We start from the raw sequence: 16500 nt of genomic DNA, 5'->3' as shown, positions 1-16500 counted from the left end.
TTCATCAAATTCTCATCCAAAAACTTCGTCATGTATTTATAATTTTGGTATAGAAATCTTCGCATCCATGATGAAGACAACAATCCCAAAAAAGAAAATGATTACTACACATTCTTCATTTCCGACGTACCCTTTTTATTATCAGATTAAACAAATCAAAGGACAATCAAAGGCCTAAAACTAAGAATACCGTGTAAAAAGTGAACAAAAAATGTGCGGAAATCATTTTTCGTTAAAAAAAAATCAGGGTGCATGAAAAGGGCTAGAGCTGAGAGAGCTCAGTTTGAGAACGACCCGTCGTTTATCCATTAATTGCTGCCATTTCAATTGTCCATTGATTCCATTACTCGTTGGCATGTTCTTCCCTTTCCGTTCCCTTTTTATTTTATTTTATCAATATGTCACTTTTTATATATATTTTTGTTTTTTTAATCAAATTCTTCACTCTTATGTTGGTCATAAGTTGGATCTTTGAATGTTGAACTGTTAGATAAAAATTAATTAAAATTTGTCAGGAGGTCTGAAAATTTAAGCATCAATTGATTTTATAGTTGAGACCAAATAAGAAAATGAAACAAAGGAACAATTAATTAGCAAAGGTTATAGCAAATTGGTTTTACAGTATAACTTCAACTTCTTTTATGGTATTGGAGTATGTTATACTATGTGTGAAGCCTGACGACCACATTCTTTACGTCATTATGTTGTCCATGTGCTAGGTTTGAGGATTCGTTGCACACATGAGGTATGTGCAAAAGTATTAATCTCAAATAAAAAATGAAAAGAGATCTTGCATATACATATAAATAATTGAATTATTTTCTATATTACTGATTGATTTACGATGAAACCCAAGAAATTAGCACCTTTGAAGATAAACCAACAAGAAATCTGAATCAAATTATTGACCCAATTAAAGATGATCCATGTCCTTATCCATCTAGATAATTCCTTTTAATTGGAAAGGGATCCTCTCCGGATCCGTTCCTCCTAATCCATCAAGTTCGGGGATCCGGACCATTGAAATTTGATCCAACGGTTAAAGTTATTATAACTTTTAAAGTGAGCCCTTGTTTATAGTCGTTTGATTAAATTTCAATGGTCCGAATCTCCGAACTTGATGGATTAGGAGGAAGAGATCCAGAGAAAATTCATTTCCCTTTTAATTGGCCATTGGGGATTGCTTTAAAACAAATGGAGACTTTGGATGCGGTCCTTAGCTATGAATATTCTTTTATTGAAACCTTGTTGGTTTTTAATTTTTGATCGAGGTCCTCGAAATTAATATGATAATTTATTTCTACGTACGTTACTATATTTTTTAAATAAAAAAATTAGAAATTTTAGTTGTTTATATAAATGAGATTTTAAATAAAAAACATAATTTGTGGGATTAAAAATATTAAAATATAAATATACTATTGTGTGTGTGTGTGTGTGTATAAATATGGGTACATTCATCAAAATTAACCAAAAAAATTATTGTATCAAAACATGGGTACATTCTTCAAAATTACAAAAAAAAAAAGGCATTAGGCTTAATAACATTAGTAATTTCTTCGATTAAACTTGACATGGATACATTTTAAAATCAAAGAAAAAAAGAATGTACCCATATAAGTTAAAAAATAGATTACAAAAAAATTGAATAGATTTTATATTAAAAAAATGGTACATTTTACATATAACAAATTGATATATTTAAGAATGAGTACATTTTAAGATTAAAAAGTTTTACATGAATGGGTACATATAATTAGCATGGGTACATTCAGCAAAATAAAAAGTATAAATAAACAAAATATATGGGTACAAATACAAACAAACTTTAAAAAATATAGGCACAAAAAGAAACTAATATATGGGTTCAAATTAAAATTGAAAAGAAAATTGGTACAAATAAAAAATGGTTACAAACTAAAACAAAAATATATGATAAAAAATTTAGTCATAAATATAAATATACTAATTGTAACATTTTTAACATTAAATGAATATATTTAGAAATAAAAAAAATATTTTCTTATTGAAATAATTAATGATATTATTAATATCCAAGGAACTTGATCAAAAATTGAAAATGAATAGGATTTTAATCAATAGAGTAGTAAAATGAAGGATGAGAACCTAATTTCTCCTAAAACAAAAGAAAATTAATGAAAATGGCTTGAAAACTTTGAGATTTAATGATAAAAACAAAATAAAGGATAAAGTGAATAGTACTATGATTGATTTTTTAGTGTAAAAATGTAATTTTTCATTAAAATGAACAGTATCAAGAGTTTTTCATTAAACTTCTCTTAAAACAATTATATATTATCTTAGTTTAGTTATTTATTTATTTAATATATATATATATATATATATTATTTTTTAGCTACAATGATTGATTGCCTAATTAGAGACAAAGTCAAAGATGGAAATACATGATATTCTCTGCATTACTTGACTAGAAGGGCTTGTGCTGTGTTGTGACAAGGACTGCAGATTATAGCTTGACCACAACATAGTATTTGGCATGTGTTCAATTAGTATTGTGTTGCGTGGAAAAAGAATCACCTCTAAAGTCTGTCTCCTTGTCCAAAGTGACCAAATTGCTTTGCTTTCTGTATTTGTTACGTCATTTTATGACGGAATTGGATCCGCTTCGGATCTTAGTGTTCGGAGCTTAAAAATCAATTCATCTGGACCACACAAATTGAATATAACGGTTCCCATTAACTTATTTTTCTGGCTCATCACACAAAACCAATGGCTCTGATTTTTTTACACACCAATCAGTGGTCCAAATGATTTGATCCCTAGATTTTGGACAGTAAAATCCGAAGCGGATCCAATTCTGTTTATGACGAGACGATGTTCTATTCTAAATTATTCTTATTCACGAGAAAAGGTTTGAATTCAAACGCAAAGGGTTTACCCTAGAAAAGGAGTCTACCCTAGAAACAAGACACATTGAAGGGAAAACTAAGTGACAACTGTCGAATTTTATCCAAAACAAAGGTAAAAGGTGAAGTTGTGAGAATTAGAAAATAATAATTTTAAGGGAGTTTTAATGAAAATAGCTTCTCTTAATTTTTTATTAACAAAAAAATCATCCATTAACTTTATTTAATAAAAAAAACTTAAATTTTAATAAAAATGATTTAAGTTTTAATAAAAATGACAAAAGTTTAACATAATAATTAAAAAAACAAAAAATCAAAATCAAAATATGCGCGCGTCACATCACTCAGTTACACACATATTCCCTTCCTCCCTCTTCCTCCCTCCACCGTTTTTAGCTCCTCTCTCTCTCTCCTCTCTTTCACATATTCCTATCAAATTTCTCTCTCCTCTCATCTCACCCCTTCATATCAACTTTTTTTTCTTTTCTCTCATCTCTCATATCACTCTACTCTCATTCCATAAATTTTACAATTTTTACTTTTTATTTTATTGTGTGTTTATTTGATCATTGTTTCATAATTTTTTTTTAAACAAACTAAGTAATAATATTACAAGACAAAAAATAAAGAAAATTTTTCATTTTTCAGTTTGATAAACAATGTTTATTTTAATTTCGAAATAGTGATTTTATCTTTAGTTCGGACAATTATTTAAGTTTGTGTCATGTCATGTTAACACTAGTTATTTTTACAACTGAACATTGATTATTTCTATAATCGAACACTGATTATATTTAGAACTTAACACTAACTATTTCTCAAACCAAATAATGACTAACTTACTAATATTATCATTATTTCGTAAACTAAACATTGACTATTTCTTGAACCGAACACTATTACTATCACTAATTCATAAACTAGTACTATCATTATTTCGTAAATTAAACACTAACTATTTCTTAAACCAAACACTTATACTATCACTATTTCGTAAACAAAACACTAACTATTTCTTAAATTGAAAACTAGCTATTTCTTAAACTGAATACTAATACTATCACTATTTTGTAAACTAAACATTGACTATTTATTAAACTAAACACTAATATTATCAATATTTCGTAAACTAAACACTAACTATTTCTTAAACTAAACACTAGTACTATCACTATTTCATTAACCATGGTAGAGAAAACAATGGACAACAGATGAAGCTCAACTGGAAAATGCACACTAGCATCTATGGTTTTGGGGGCCAAGAAATTAGTGGCCAATGGTTTGAAAAATAAACTTGGAAAAGGCATGTCATCAACATTAACTAAATACAAATGATTAGTTGTGTTTTCTGATTAGTTGTTATACTAATTAATGGATGAGTCATGAACATTCTAACAATGAATAGCAAACCCAAATAATTATCCTATACACGAGAATGTCATCAAAAGTATTATGATGGTCGAATATCTTCAGGAAGTGTCTTCCAAAGCAATTAGTTGTTTAAGTCTAAAGAGAGCAGGTATTTCTCTAATTTTAGGAAAGATGAGAGCCTATTCCATTCTCACAAAAAGTTCAAATAGGAAATCATCAATTAAGATTATTATGGGAGATAGTTTATTACATTTTTGTTGAAAATGGTGAGAACGGGAGCATTGAAAGTACTAACTATCATCATTAAAGCTCCTAAACATGAAATGAAGAAAGAGGAAGGATGTTAGATCCCACATTGCCCAGGGGAGTGGATCCTCTGTGCCTTATATGTACATGCCCACCTCCATATAGCATGAGACTTTTTGGGAACTCACTGGCTTCGAATTCCATCGGAACTCTGAAGTTAAGCGAGTTCGGGTTGGAGCAATCCCAAGATGAGTGACCTACTGGGAAGTTGCTCATGAGTTCCCAGAAACAAAACCGTGAGATAATGGTAAGCCCAAAGTGGACAATATCGTGCTACAACAGAGTCGGTCTGGGATGTGACAAAGGAGGCACGTGGGGCTATGAGGCTAGGGTTTGAAGCTACTAAAGAAAATAATAATAAAAGGTGTGGGCTGCTACAATATATATGGTAAGTTTACAGAATTTGCAATACACGCGCTTTTGTGAGGTTATTTTTTATTTTTTATTATTATTTTTTTTTGTCCTTATCATTAAATAAAATTATAGAGTAGTTTTTTGTTAAAATGCAAACTTTTGAAGTCATTTTCATTAATTTTCCTTAAATAATCATGAGTAACTCATTTTTTACTTTCAACATGGAAAAAACTTAAAATGATCATCCATATTTTTTCATAATTATACTTTACTCAAATGGTTTATCCATATTTTTTTAGAACTGCAATGCATGTGCCCGTGAGAAAGGGAGGAAACAGAGGGGGACTAATGTTCGATCCATCCCGGAGAAGTTGTGGAATTGTATATGGAAGATCGATGTTCAACCTAAGATACGCCATTTTTTATGGAACTCTCTGCACAATATTATGGCTACTAATGCGAATCTGTACAGGAGGCGGTCTACCACTTCCCCCACCTATCCTATCTGCTTGTGTGATGATGAATCTGTTGAGCATTTGTTCCTCCTTTGTCCATGGGTTCAAGCTGTATGGTTTGGTAGGGCTTTGAGTTATAAGATTAACAGGCTGGCTATTAACTCTTGGATTAGTTGGCTGCATGCTATTGTTAATCCTGATATTGGTAATCGTTCTGAGTTGTTATGGACCCAAAGATTGGTGGCTTATACTTGTTGGCATATTTAGAAGGCCAGGTGTGCTTTTGTGTTTAATAAGGTGCGTATCAACCCTGTAAATGTTGTTCTGGCCATTTCTAATTCTGTGGGGTCTTTCCTAGCTGTTTCCTGTGTCTCTGAAGTTGATCGGTTTCGGGAGAGTGTCGGCCAGGTTCCTGGCAGTGCTCCGTTGTGGTGTCCTCCTCCCCCCCTTTTACGAAAATAAATGTTGATGCCAGCTGGTTCAAGACGTCTTGCTCGGGTTTTGTGGGAGTGGTTTTACGCGACGCTGAGGCTCATTTCATTGCGGCTGCTCGTTACCACATTCGGGCCCCCTGTGCTGCAGCTGCCGAAGCTATGGCTTTGCTGCGGGGCTGTGAACTGGGTGCATCTTTGGGTCTATCTGAGGTTATTCTGGAATCTGACTCTTCCGAGGCGATTTCTTGCCTTTCAAATTCTATAAAGAATGGCAGTTGGGAGGCTATTCCTACTTTAGCAAGAGTAAAGCTCTTTGGGGAAACCTTCCAGAACTGTCGCTGGTCTTGGGTTCCAAGAACAGCCAATACGGCGGCAGATGCTCTTACGTCGCGTGATTGTGCAGAGCTGTGTGATGTTATTTGGGTCGATAGGCCTCCATCTTCGCTTGTTTTCGTGTTAAATAATGATGGTTTTCCGTGTCCACATTAGCTGTTGGTGGTAGTGTGGGGAGTGACGCTTCAGCTTAGTTGTTGTGTCTCTGTTTGTAACTCCTTACGCTGCCTTCCTTCTTGAGCTTGTTGGCTGTTTGCCTCTTCGTAGGCTCTCTTGTTTTCTTCGTTGGCCTCTGTGCCCTGGAATGAATCTTTCCTAGCTTTCAAAAAAAAAAAGTACCAGTTTGGTATTGCTTAACTTTAAAAAAAAGCACCCAGTTTTTTTGTGTTTGGTAAACTTTCAAAATTAGTATTTTTTTTATAGTTTTGAGTGAAAAAAAGCTAAAAAGGCAAAGCAGCAAAACCTAGCTTTGTAAAACCAGCTTTTTATCACAATACACGAGTGAACATTGCCATTAAATGAATTTTTCAAAATGACAACCTTACCCTCTCTTTCTCCTTCATCCCAGTTCTGGACTCCACCCTCCCCCTTTTCTCCAGTCGCTCTCTAGCGCCGTACTACCCAGATTCACCACCCCATCCCCTCTATCTCTTCTTACTCCCCAAATTCGCCACCCCATCTCTCTCCCAATCCTCACCAAATACACCCATCACCACCTCACAGACCATGATCTCAACCCACTCCCTACTAGATGATAACCCAGATTCCACCCACCCATCCACCACCGCACATTCCAAAACATGTAATGCCCTGGAAATCGAAATGCAAGAAATATAAATGGGAGTGAGGATGAAGGTTCAAGATCACCAGAACTGAAAGAGAAATGCGAAGGGATGAAGGTAGGTGAGGACTTTGAAATTTCAAGAGGGATCATTGATGAAAAATGGAAGAAAAGGCAGAAACATTTTGGCAGAACAAAATATAAAGAAAGAAGAATGAGAAAGCTAGAAAGGAAAAAGGAAACAATCATGAACTTTTTGGCAGTAAGAAAAAGAAAGAAAGAAAAAGAAAGGAAGAAAAGGCCATAAGTTTTTTTTTTTTTTTTTTTTTTTTGTCATTTTACACAATCACAGCTGTTTAACATAAATATTTATCAAAACTATAACACTGCTTTTTTTTTTATTAAAAATACTTTTACAATTATCGTTATCAAACACTTTACTACTTTATTTCACAGCTACTTATTCTTACAGTACAAAAGAAACAATTTTTTTTTTCAAAATACAATAATACCAAACTAACCCTAATTGACTGCATCAATCATCAAAATTGATAACTGCTATTTAATATAATTAAAAACTAAATAAATAAATAAAACAATTTCATTTTTAAGTAATTTGATTATTTGGCCTTTCATTTATGGAAATCATTGTTTGTATAATATACGAGAGTAGCTTTTTACCAGAGATTTTCACTATAGATCTAAGATAATTGACAGTAGATAAATTCAAGAACCATTTATATCAGTACAGAATTCTTATGTAATAAATACACGATCTTTACGGAATTCTGTTATTGCATTTTTACTACATTAAAAACGATATCTCTGGACGCTTTCATATACAATCCTCTATATATATATATATATATATATATGTGTGTGTGTGTGTATAATTGATAAGGAAGCAGCAACTTGGGAATTAGACAAAAATGTGTGTGTGTGTGTAATTGATAAGTGAGCAGCAACTTGGGAATTAGACAAAAATATTAAGCAGCCATTTTAGAAATTGAATGTATAATATCTTAGTAGATATAGTCTGCATCATAGGTCTTCCAATCAACTTTTTCTTAGTCTTGCCTCACTTTTTCCACAAATTTGTCTCAAAGGTTCCTTCTTGGTTGCTTTCTCCTGAAAAGCGATCATTTCCGGATCTCTTCTACTAAATTTATCAAATCCACCAATATGAGTTCTTAAAATTTAATTCAACGGCTAAAAACGGAGGCTCCTTTAAAAGTTACAATAACTTTAGTGGTTAGATCAAATTTCAAGAGTCCGGATTGATGGATTTGGTAGAATAGATCCGAAGAGAATTTTGTGGATTTGGTGGAAGGGAAAGGATCCCTTTCCCTTCCTCCCCTTCAAGAACCTCTCCATATTTCCTCTCTCTCTCTCTCTCTCTCTCTGTATATGTAGAAGCATATGACCAAGTAAGCATAAAATCAGTCCTCTCTCTCTCTCTCTCTCTCTCTCTATATATATATATATATGTAAAAGCATATGACCAAGTAAGCATAACATCAGTCCTCTATCTCTCTCTCTATATATGTAGAAGCATATGACCAAGTAAGCATAACATCAGTCCTCTATCTCTCTCTCTCTCTCTCTCTCTCTCTCTCTCTCTCTCAAAAATGGAACAACTCAAAAATCACCTCCAACAATCTCAGCCTGATCATCAAAGCAAAAAACCCGCCAAATCAAAAGAACCCATGATCAAGTACATCTCCAGCCCTATGATGGTCCAAGCCAGAAGTGCTTCTGAGTTCAGAGCAATTGTTCAGCAATTCACAGGCCAAAATGCCAACACTCCATCTGATGAAGAATGCACTGCCACTCATGAAAAAGAACAAGCCTCAAGACCAGATACGATGATCAGATTTTCGGACCACCCTCCTCCGCCTGCGCCGGCCGCTGTTTCCGATCAGCTTATGGATGAAAACAACTTATGGGAAGCAGTTGCTGAAATCTTGAGCAGTTACCGACCTCCACGTGTTTATGTGTGATGAAAGGAAACAGAGGACTCTGTTTTCCTCTGTTTTTTCTTTTTCTTTTGGAGAGTGTTACGATATTGTGAATTTCATGTGTTCCTAGCAGTTTTGCAGTGTTGCAAGCTTATACTGTACCTTACTACATTAGGGAAGTAAAATCAATATTTAATTTCGAGTTTATTTCGCAAACACCTACATTTGAAGTGATCGCTATGTTGAAGAATGTAAAAAATTCAGCGCCAGAAATTTGACATAACACATAACTAATAGATCAACTACTAATTGTAATGAGACCGTTTTGTTATAAACGTCCACACCTGCTGTATTGTACGATACTGCAAGTTGTAGGCTTTTTTAAACAGAGGCAGATTCTCGGCGTTCTCACTTCTCGTGCTCTTCTGTGCCCTCTTATTTGTGTGATTACGGTTAAACCACGTCAATATTTTATATTACTATTCATTTTTGTCTTATTATCTCTATAAAAAATATATATATAAAATGTTGACGTGGCTTAACCGTGACCACACAAAACAAGAGGGCACAACAGAGCACGGGAAGTGGGAAAGCAGAGATTCTGCGTCCCTTTTTAACTATTAGTGTTGATTAGCAGAAGATTGTTGATCCGTCTCTCTGAAATCTTGATTCATAATAACCCAGCGAATTGAGCACGAAAATTTCAACATAAAAAATGAAAGCGCATCAAGAAGTTAGCCTGCAAAAATTTACATGATATACTACCATAACTGCATTGTCTCACTAAAATAACCATAGTTCAAGTTTTGAGGATAAACACTAAACAGATAAAAACACAAGTGTCTTAAGCAGCAAGTTTTTTCCCCCTCCTCGGCTAACTTCGTTTCCTCACCTAATTCCCTAAGTTCAGATGCTAACAGACCAAAATGTCCATCATTTCACCGCTTAATTTCCATCATCGGTCGATTTCAGGTAAAGAGTCTCACCCCCATCTCCACCGTGGCTTCCAGAGCTCCCGCCGCGCCCATCCATATCTTGCTTACTCCCACCGGCCATCCTCCTATGCATGCCTTCTCCAGGAGAGCTGCGTCCGTAATCACCAAACCCTCCAGCCCCAAGTTGCCCGCTCCCTCCAGCATTATTTCCCTCATTCCCGAGCATGTGCAGACCCGCGCTTCCTCCAGCAGTCATAGCAAGTTGGCTATGCAGGGCTTGTTGCTGCAGAGCTGAAAACGGATACTGGGAGTACATCATGGAAGAGCGCGCAGCCATGAGCGATTGTGGTGTCATCTGCTGAGCTGCTTGCTGCTGCATGTAATGTGCTCCTGGCTGCATCATGCCGGTGGAAGAGTACTACAAAGCATTTCATGAAAACAATCAGGAAATGTACAATTTCGGGACACTGAATTACGCGGTGACACTTAAACAGATTCAGTCGGTGCCCTTCAAGTTTATTAGTTTTTTTCGCAAATGAGGTTTTGTACCTGAGGATGCATGGTAGGAGGCTGGGGTTGTGAATCAGCAATGGCAGCCAGGTACATCAGATTCCGCTGTAGCCTTGCTTGGTTCCTGCAATAATTGCAAACGATTACTGACCCATCTAGCAGTTTAAACATAAGAATTCTGCTTTTTGACACAAGCTAAAACGAGCCTAACATATATATATATATATATATATGGCAATCAGAGTTCAACTAAAACGATGTTTTCGCAACCTTTTATGTACTCGAAATAGTTATAAATGGCATCCATCACTTGCAGTAATTTAGTGGCATCCTTCAAAAAGGCTTAATTTATGCCATGGTAAGAATTTACGGCATCCTTCCGACAAAGTACATACTCAAAACAGAAGTTTGCCACACTAAACAGAATCATCATTCGTGGAAATCGATAGTATCCATAAAACTAAATGATGCATGCTCATAAATCCGATACTGTAGGCAAGAGGGTGTCAGCTTACAGCATGCAGCTAATCAATAGCACTCAGTGATAACAAAAGATAAGCAAAGCAGCAGTTAATTAAGAAATAAAATGCTCACTCTGCACATTCACTCAGTTTCCCGTTATTCTGGCTCTCAACAATCTTCAGAATCAACGACTTGTTCTCGTCCAAGTACTGCAGGAAAGTTTAAAGAAGGTATTTAACAATAGGATAACAAGAATATAATACAGACCAGAAGAGCGGTAAGCGAAAAGGTTCTAAAATTTCTGAGTAAGAAATTCACAGTAACGCTAACGAACAGAATCAAAGTACGATTATTAGTAGTATGTGTAACCAAACCAACTGAATCAATCCAACAACACTGCTTACTCAAATTTATGAGAAAGATGGAAGTAAGCAACCGGGGCAAGTGATACATTCCGAAAGAGACAAATAGAAAAAGACACCATTGCTGTGCAAAAGAAAGATTATTGGTCACTAGTTCCTATCACTAGACAAACTTTTGCAGGGTCGACAAAATAGCTGCACACTTATCTGAAAACCGACACTGGAAACATGCTCGATAACAAGATGAAGACGTGACCTGCGTTAGAAACATTCAAAGGAACAGAATCCTGAAGGTTTCGCTGTTTTGGTGCCCGAAGAACATGCCAAACGAGCACTTTAAGCAGATAATCATAGTTTTAAACCAATCCATAGCTACCATTTCGGTGCAACTACAAATGATTAGTCTTTGATTATGCTAATTTGCTATTTCGTAACGAATTTTTCTGTGCAACTTGAAATCTAAACTAGATCAGCCAATTTGGTCCAAAATAGTAATATATCTACGAGGAGAATGATGTGAAGAAACTAGCAAAACCTTCAACTTATGTCCTACAAAATTAATGGAATCAAATGGCCAACCAAAACAGATGCACATATTGTAAATGCAATCTGTAAGGATCAAGCTAAATACTTTCATAATTCTAGTGATGCCATCAAAGATTTTTCAAGAGACCGACGCGTAAATGAAAGCACAAAGTCTAGTTCACTAGTCACAACTTGTCAAAACAGAAACAAAAGCAGCACTCTTTAAGTTAGGTTGCAGCCGGAAGGACACCAGATAAACTCATGAGGCACAAGAAAATGCATGGTTATGTGAGTAATCACTATTTCCAACAGACAGAAGAATCGGGCTCGTTTAGAAGTGTGCCCAAAACACTTAAAGTGCTTCCTGCAACTGCAAACGCATTTTCAGGATTCACTTTGCATTTTTACCAAGGATCGATTACAAAAACATTTTCATCATAATCGCTTATATTTTAAAAGCACTTCCAAACGAGCCGAAGTTTAAATCTACACACAATAAATAACATGTATAGTAAATCAAAATATCCAACATGAAAAGAAACCATTTATCAGTTCTCAACACCCTTTTTTCTTATGAGACGATATTCTAAACTATCGGGAGGAGGATTCGAACTTGGTGCAAGGGGATAGGCACACCGTCGCAACCAAATGGCCTAACCCAGGTATGCATCCTCAACACCCATTTAAACTTCACTAAGAAACAGGACACAAACTTGGCAACAGACAAAGAAACTAGCTTGATGAGGTTATGAAGAAACTTTCAAAAAATCAGAAGAAACATCCATTGATACATGTACATACCATCATATATGTCTATATAGTCCATTAGAAAAAACCAAGAGGAATCAAACAAGAAAAACCCATTAAGCATACCAAAAATCAATACTTCAGAGATTAGAAAAGGGGGGTAAATTAATTTATTTTAAATAAGTGGATACAGAAAATGGCAGGAGAAACCAAAAACCAAATGGAAGTGCAGAAGCAAAAAAAAAAAACCGAGCAAAAAGCAGAGGAGGAGGAGGAGGAGGACCTGCTGAATGTGATCGGTAGTGACGTTGTTGGGATAATAGGCTGCCATCATAGGCTGCATCTGCATCAGGTGCTGCTGCATCTCTCTTTTATATATGTCGACCTCTCTGCTCTGCTCCTCTACCACAAACAGAAAGACACTCTCTCTTTGTTTCTCTCTCTAACTTTCTCACTCCTAAAGTAGGAACAGAGCTTTTTTTTTACAGAGTTGAGAGGCCACACTTACTGCAAAGAGTGCAACCAAATAGAGAGACAGTTTTGACAGATGCCTTTGCTTTTTCTTTTCTTCTATTTTCTATTTTTCTCTCTGTTTTCACTTTCTCTCCCGACATACAATGACACCACCTCCGCACAGATATAGGCGCGGAGAGAGAGAGAGAGAGAGTATTTACGCCCCACCTTTTACTTTCAAAACGCTCTTTTAATTTCTGATCATCGAATCAAATGAATTGCAAATAATGTTTTTTTGGAGTTTTGCTTGGTTTTGGTTTTTGGCATCAGTTGCTTCTATCTATCTCCTCTCTCTTCTTGTAAGACGTGGAGGAGAGAAATTCACCTACAATCCATAAGCATAGCTCAAGTCAATTAAGCTTGCAATGTGTTTTAGCTTTTTTACATGGCACTTTATGAGTGGTTTGGGTCCTTGGATACCGTTTTAGTTACATTCTCGGTGTACATAAATTGAACTTGATCGTGCATGATTAGCTTAGAAAATGATTGCAATTACACTCCGTTATAGATAGGTAAGTTAAATTTAACCATGTGTGATTGATTTAGAAAATTGTCACAGTTTACAAACTTTACATCTAGTTGCATGTAAACTGAATGTAACCATGCATGTACTGACAGATCTAAGGTTCTAACTTTGAGGTCTGATTGGAAAAGAAAATAGAGCGCACAACGCACAAATCTTGTATATTTTTTTTCAGTTTTGCATTTTGTCAGGCATGTGGTGTGCATCTCGTCCTCTATCGAGCCACATCTACTAAGTGTTGTCGAGTGGCCCTACTAAGTTCTCTCAAGATCCCCAGCCGGGTACTATTTAACATCGAGAAACATTATATCAAATACTTGTTGAGCACAAGAGTCACATGCCAACATCCAAAAGGATACTTGCAGGACCTTTGCTTGCTATTCCCCCCCCCCCCCAAAAAAAACCTCTGAAGGGTTCTAGGGCCATTTGGGTCCCTATGTGGATCTGTGCTGCAAATATGATTGACTTGAAATATCGTCATTGTAACATCTTAGTTGGATAAGTTAGTATGCTAAAATAATTGAATTAAACAAGAAGAAATGTTGATACTATCATCACATTCACATGTTATAGGTGATAGGTTATAGCATCACAATTATAACTTAATTCCACTTGAATCATACTTAATAACACGAAATTGACTTAAGATATCGTCACAGCAACATGCTCGTTATAAAGTAACTAGGGCAACGTGACCTATAAAGAACACAAGGGATCAAACATGAAGATATGATTATCCGAAAAGAGGTGTGCTATCCATATACCCCTTTTTACTTCTCTCACACCCTTGTTAATTTTTGTCCTTTGATCTTCTTTAATTCATTCGATCTGACTGCCGAAAATTAAAAAAGTATGAGAGAAGTGAAAAGGAATGTGTGAATATCACACCCCATCCAAAAAACATGAAGATATGTTAGTACCACTAGGATTTTCATACATGATAGGTCACAGCAATGCCTGTTGGGTTATTTGGACTCACAGCTCGAGTCCAAACCCTTGTGGTCTCTCTTGTTGATGTTGATGACGTATTGGCTTCGTCAATAGATTCCATGAAAGCTCCTTTCCTTTGCATTCACCAATGCCCACGCGCTCTTCTCCAGATGCCAGGCACGTGATCTCACTTGCTTGCCTCCATACTTTTTTCTGCAACTGCAAGCAGCAGAAGCAAACCATTATTCTTTGGATATTTATTTAGAATCTTTGAGTCGCACCCCCAAAATATAACATTTGGGCTCCAATTTATTTCTAGTTATTTCTAAGGGAATATAATTCGGTTTTGCTAATCGAATATTTCATACTTTGTTATATCCTGGAAGTGATTTGCCAAGAACCTTTTAGCAAACTCATTCGAGTGGGGGCCAATAACACTTTAAGAAAACGATCCAATTCGTATCTCAAAGTCATCATTCGGATTATTCTCTATATTTCTACATTTACTCTAACATAACTATGTATCATACATCCGGTATTGCGGTTGATATAGAAATATGTATCATGCCCTAGATTAGTTTTCTCCTGAAAACAAAGTTACCGCATATAACCATGGAATTTGTGCAAGTGTTTTAATCATTTCCATTTGGCTAGGCAAGAAATTTACTGCAAAATGTCACAGCTAGGTGATCTTACAGCACTATCATCAGATGCACACTAATTGAAATGTAGATATTCCTTTTTTGTTAAGTAGAAGTGTGATATTTGCTGAACTACTCGACCAGTTACTTCAACACCTCAAAGGAAGATATTTATTTGGTTTTTTTATCTCATATCAGTTAATAATTTGAAGAATATGTGGAAGAAATATATTGACATCTGCATGCATGATTCATCATGTATTCATTATATCCTGGAAAATATGATCTGGCCAGGAAAGGGACCCCAAAGAGTTCACATGCCCTGTACCTCTGGTGTCCTCCACTCCATTTCCAACTATCCTCTCTCTCCCACATTAGGGCCCCTCAATGGATTAGCAATGTTAAAGCTACTTTCAAAGTTATCCCCTTAGCTAGACACGCCTCCAATAGGAGAGCATCTAACTATCTTAAAAGGGTCAGCTGTGCAGCTCTTTTTCTGGTTGTTGGGAAGAAATTGCATAGGATGCCCCTGTTGCAGTATTTCAAGCAAATCATATATGAAACAGTTAAAATATGATAACACGGAAGGAGAATATCGATGCCATCTAACTATCTTAAAAGGTCATGCTGGGCAGCTTCTTTTTGTGGTTGTGGGACGAGATGCTACGTTGCATTTTTGTGGTTGTGGGATGCTACGGTTGCAATGTGACAATGTCATGTGAAAAAGGTAAAAAAATCTTAAAAGGCTTAACTGGCCAATTTCTTTTTGTGGTTTGTGGGGGCAGAAAGTCACTGAACCATTACCATACGATGCTTTCCTTCTAACAGTAACAAGTTGCCCTACTTTCTTATGCATGTGGAGCATGATAATTTTTGCACGATTCGTTGATTCGACATGAAATGATACGAAAAAAAATACATTTTAGGTTAATCCATTAATGATTAGGTTAATCCATTAACGATTCGGATCATTATTGGGTTATATTTTAATGAATTGAGTCGTTATCAGGTCATTTGTTAAGATTCTCGTTAAGATAAAGGATATCACATGTTAAGATTCTCGTTAAGATAAATGATATGACATATAAACGACAAGAACATGACCCGTTTTCCAAGTCTATACATTAGACATGAATTTTTTTTTCATGATCCATTAACCCAACACGAAACGACACAACCTGTTAATGAGTTGGGTTATTATCGGGTCACTTGTTAAAAAGTCATTAAGATAACAAGTTTGACACGATATTATCTGTTAATATAATATGTATGACATAAAAACACGACTCGTTAGCCAAATCTAAAAAAATACCTAATTAAAAGGTAAAACTTGATGTCAAAGAAACAATATATAAATCAATCACGCGTTGTAGCATGAAATCTGAACATTTACCTCATTTTGTACATAAATATCTCCACAATAATTATCTTTTTCATGTTAAAAATTAGGGTTATAATTTGAGATATGATAA

At 35.4% G+C, this 16500-nt stretch overlaps 1 protein-coding gene across 1 annotated transcript; it reads right to left on the bottom strand.

The window, feature by feature from the left end:
* Positions 1-9614: 9614 nt before the first annotated feature.
* Positions 9615-13021, bottom strand: LOC126594040 (GRF1-interacting factor 1-like). Its single transcript, XM_050260240.1, has 4 exons — positions 12705-13021; positions 10920-10996; positions 10365-10449; positions 9615-10233 (listed from the first exon to the last, which is right to left on the bottom strand). Exons 1-4 carry the CDS (start codon positions 12783-12785, stop codon positions 9826-9828), a joined length of 651 nt encoding a protein of 216 aa, XP_050116197.1. The 5' UTR covers positions 12786-13021; the 3' UTR covers positions 9615-9825.
* Positions 13022-16500: the final 3479 nt, after the last annotated feature.

The sequence above is a fragment of the Malus sylvestris genome, chromosome 12, assembly GCF_916048215.2.
Source record: "Malus sylvestris chromosome 12, drMalSylv7.2, whole genome shotgun sequence".
Lineage (NCBI taxonomy): Eukaryota > Viridiplantae > Streptophyta > Magnoliopsida > Rosales > Rosaceae > Malus > Malus sylvestris.
This window is presented reverse-complemented; position numbering and strand designations above follow the sequence as displayed.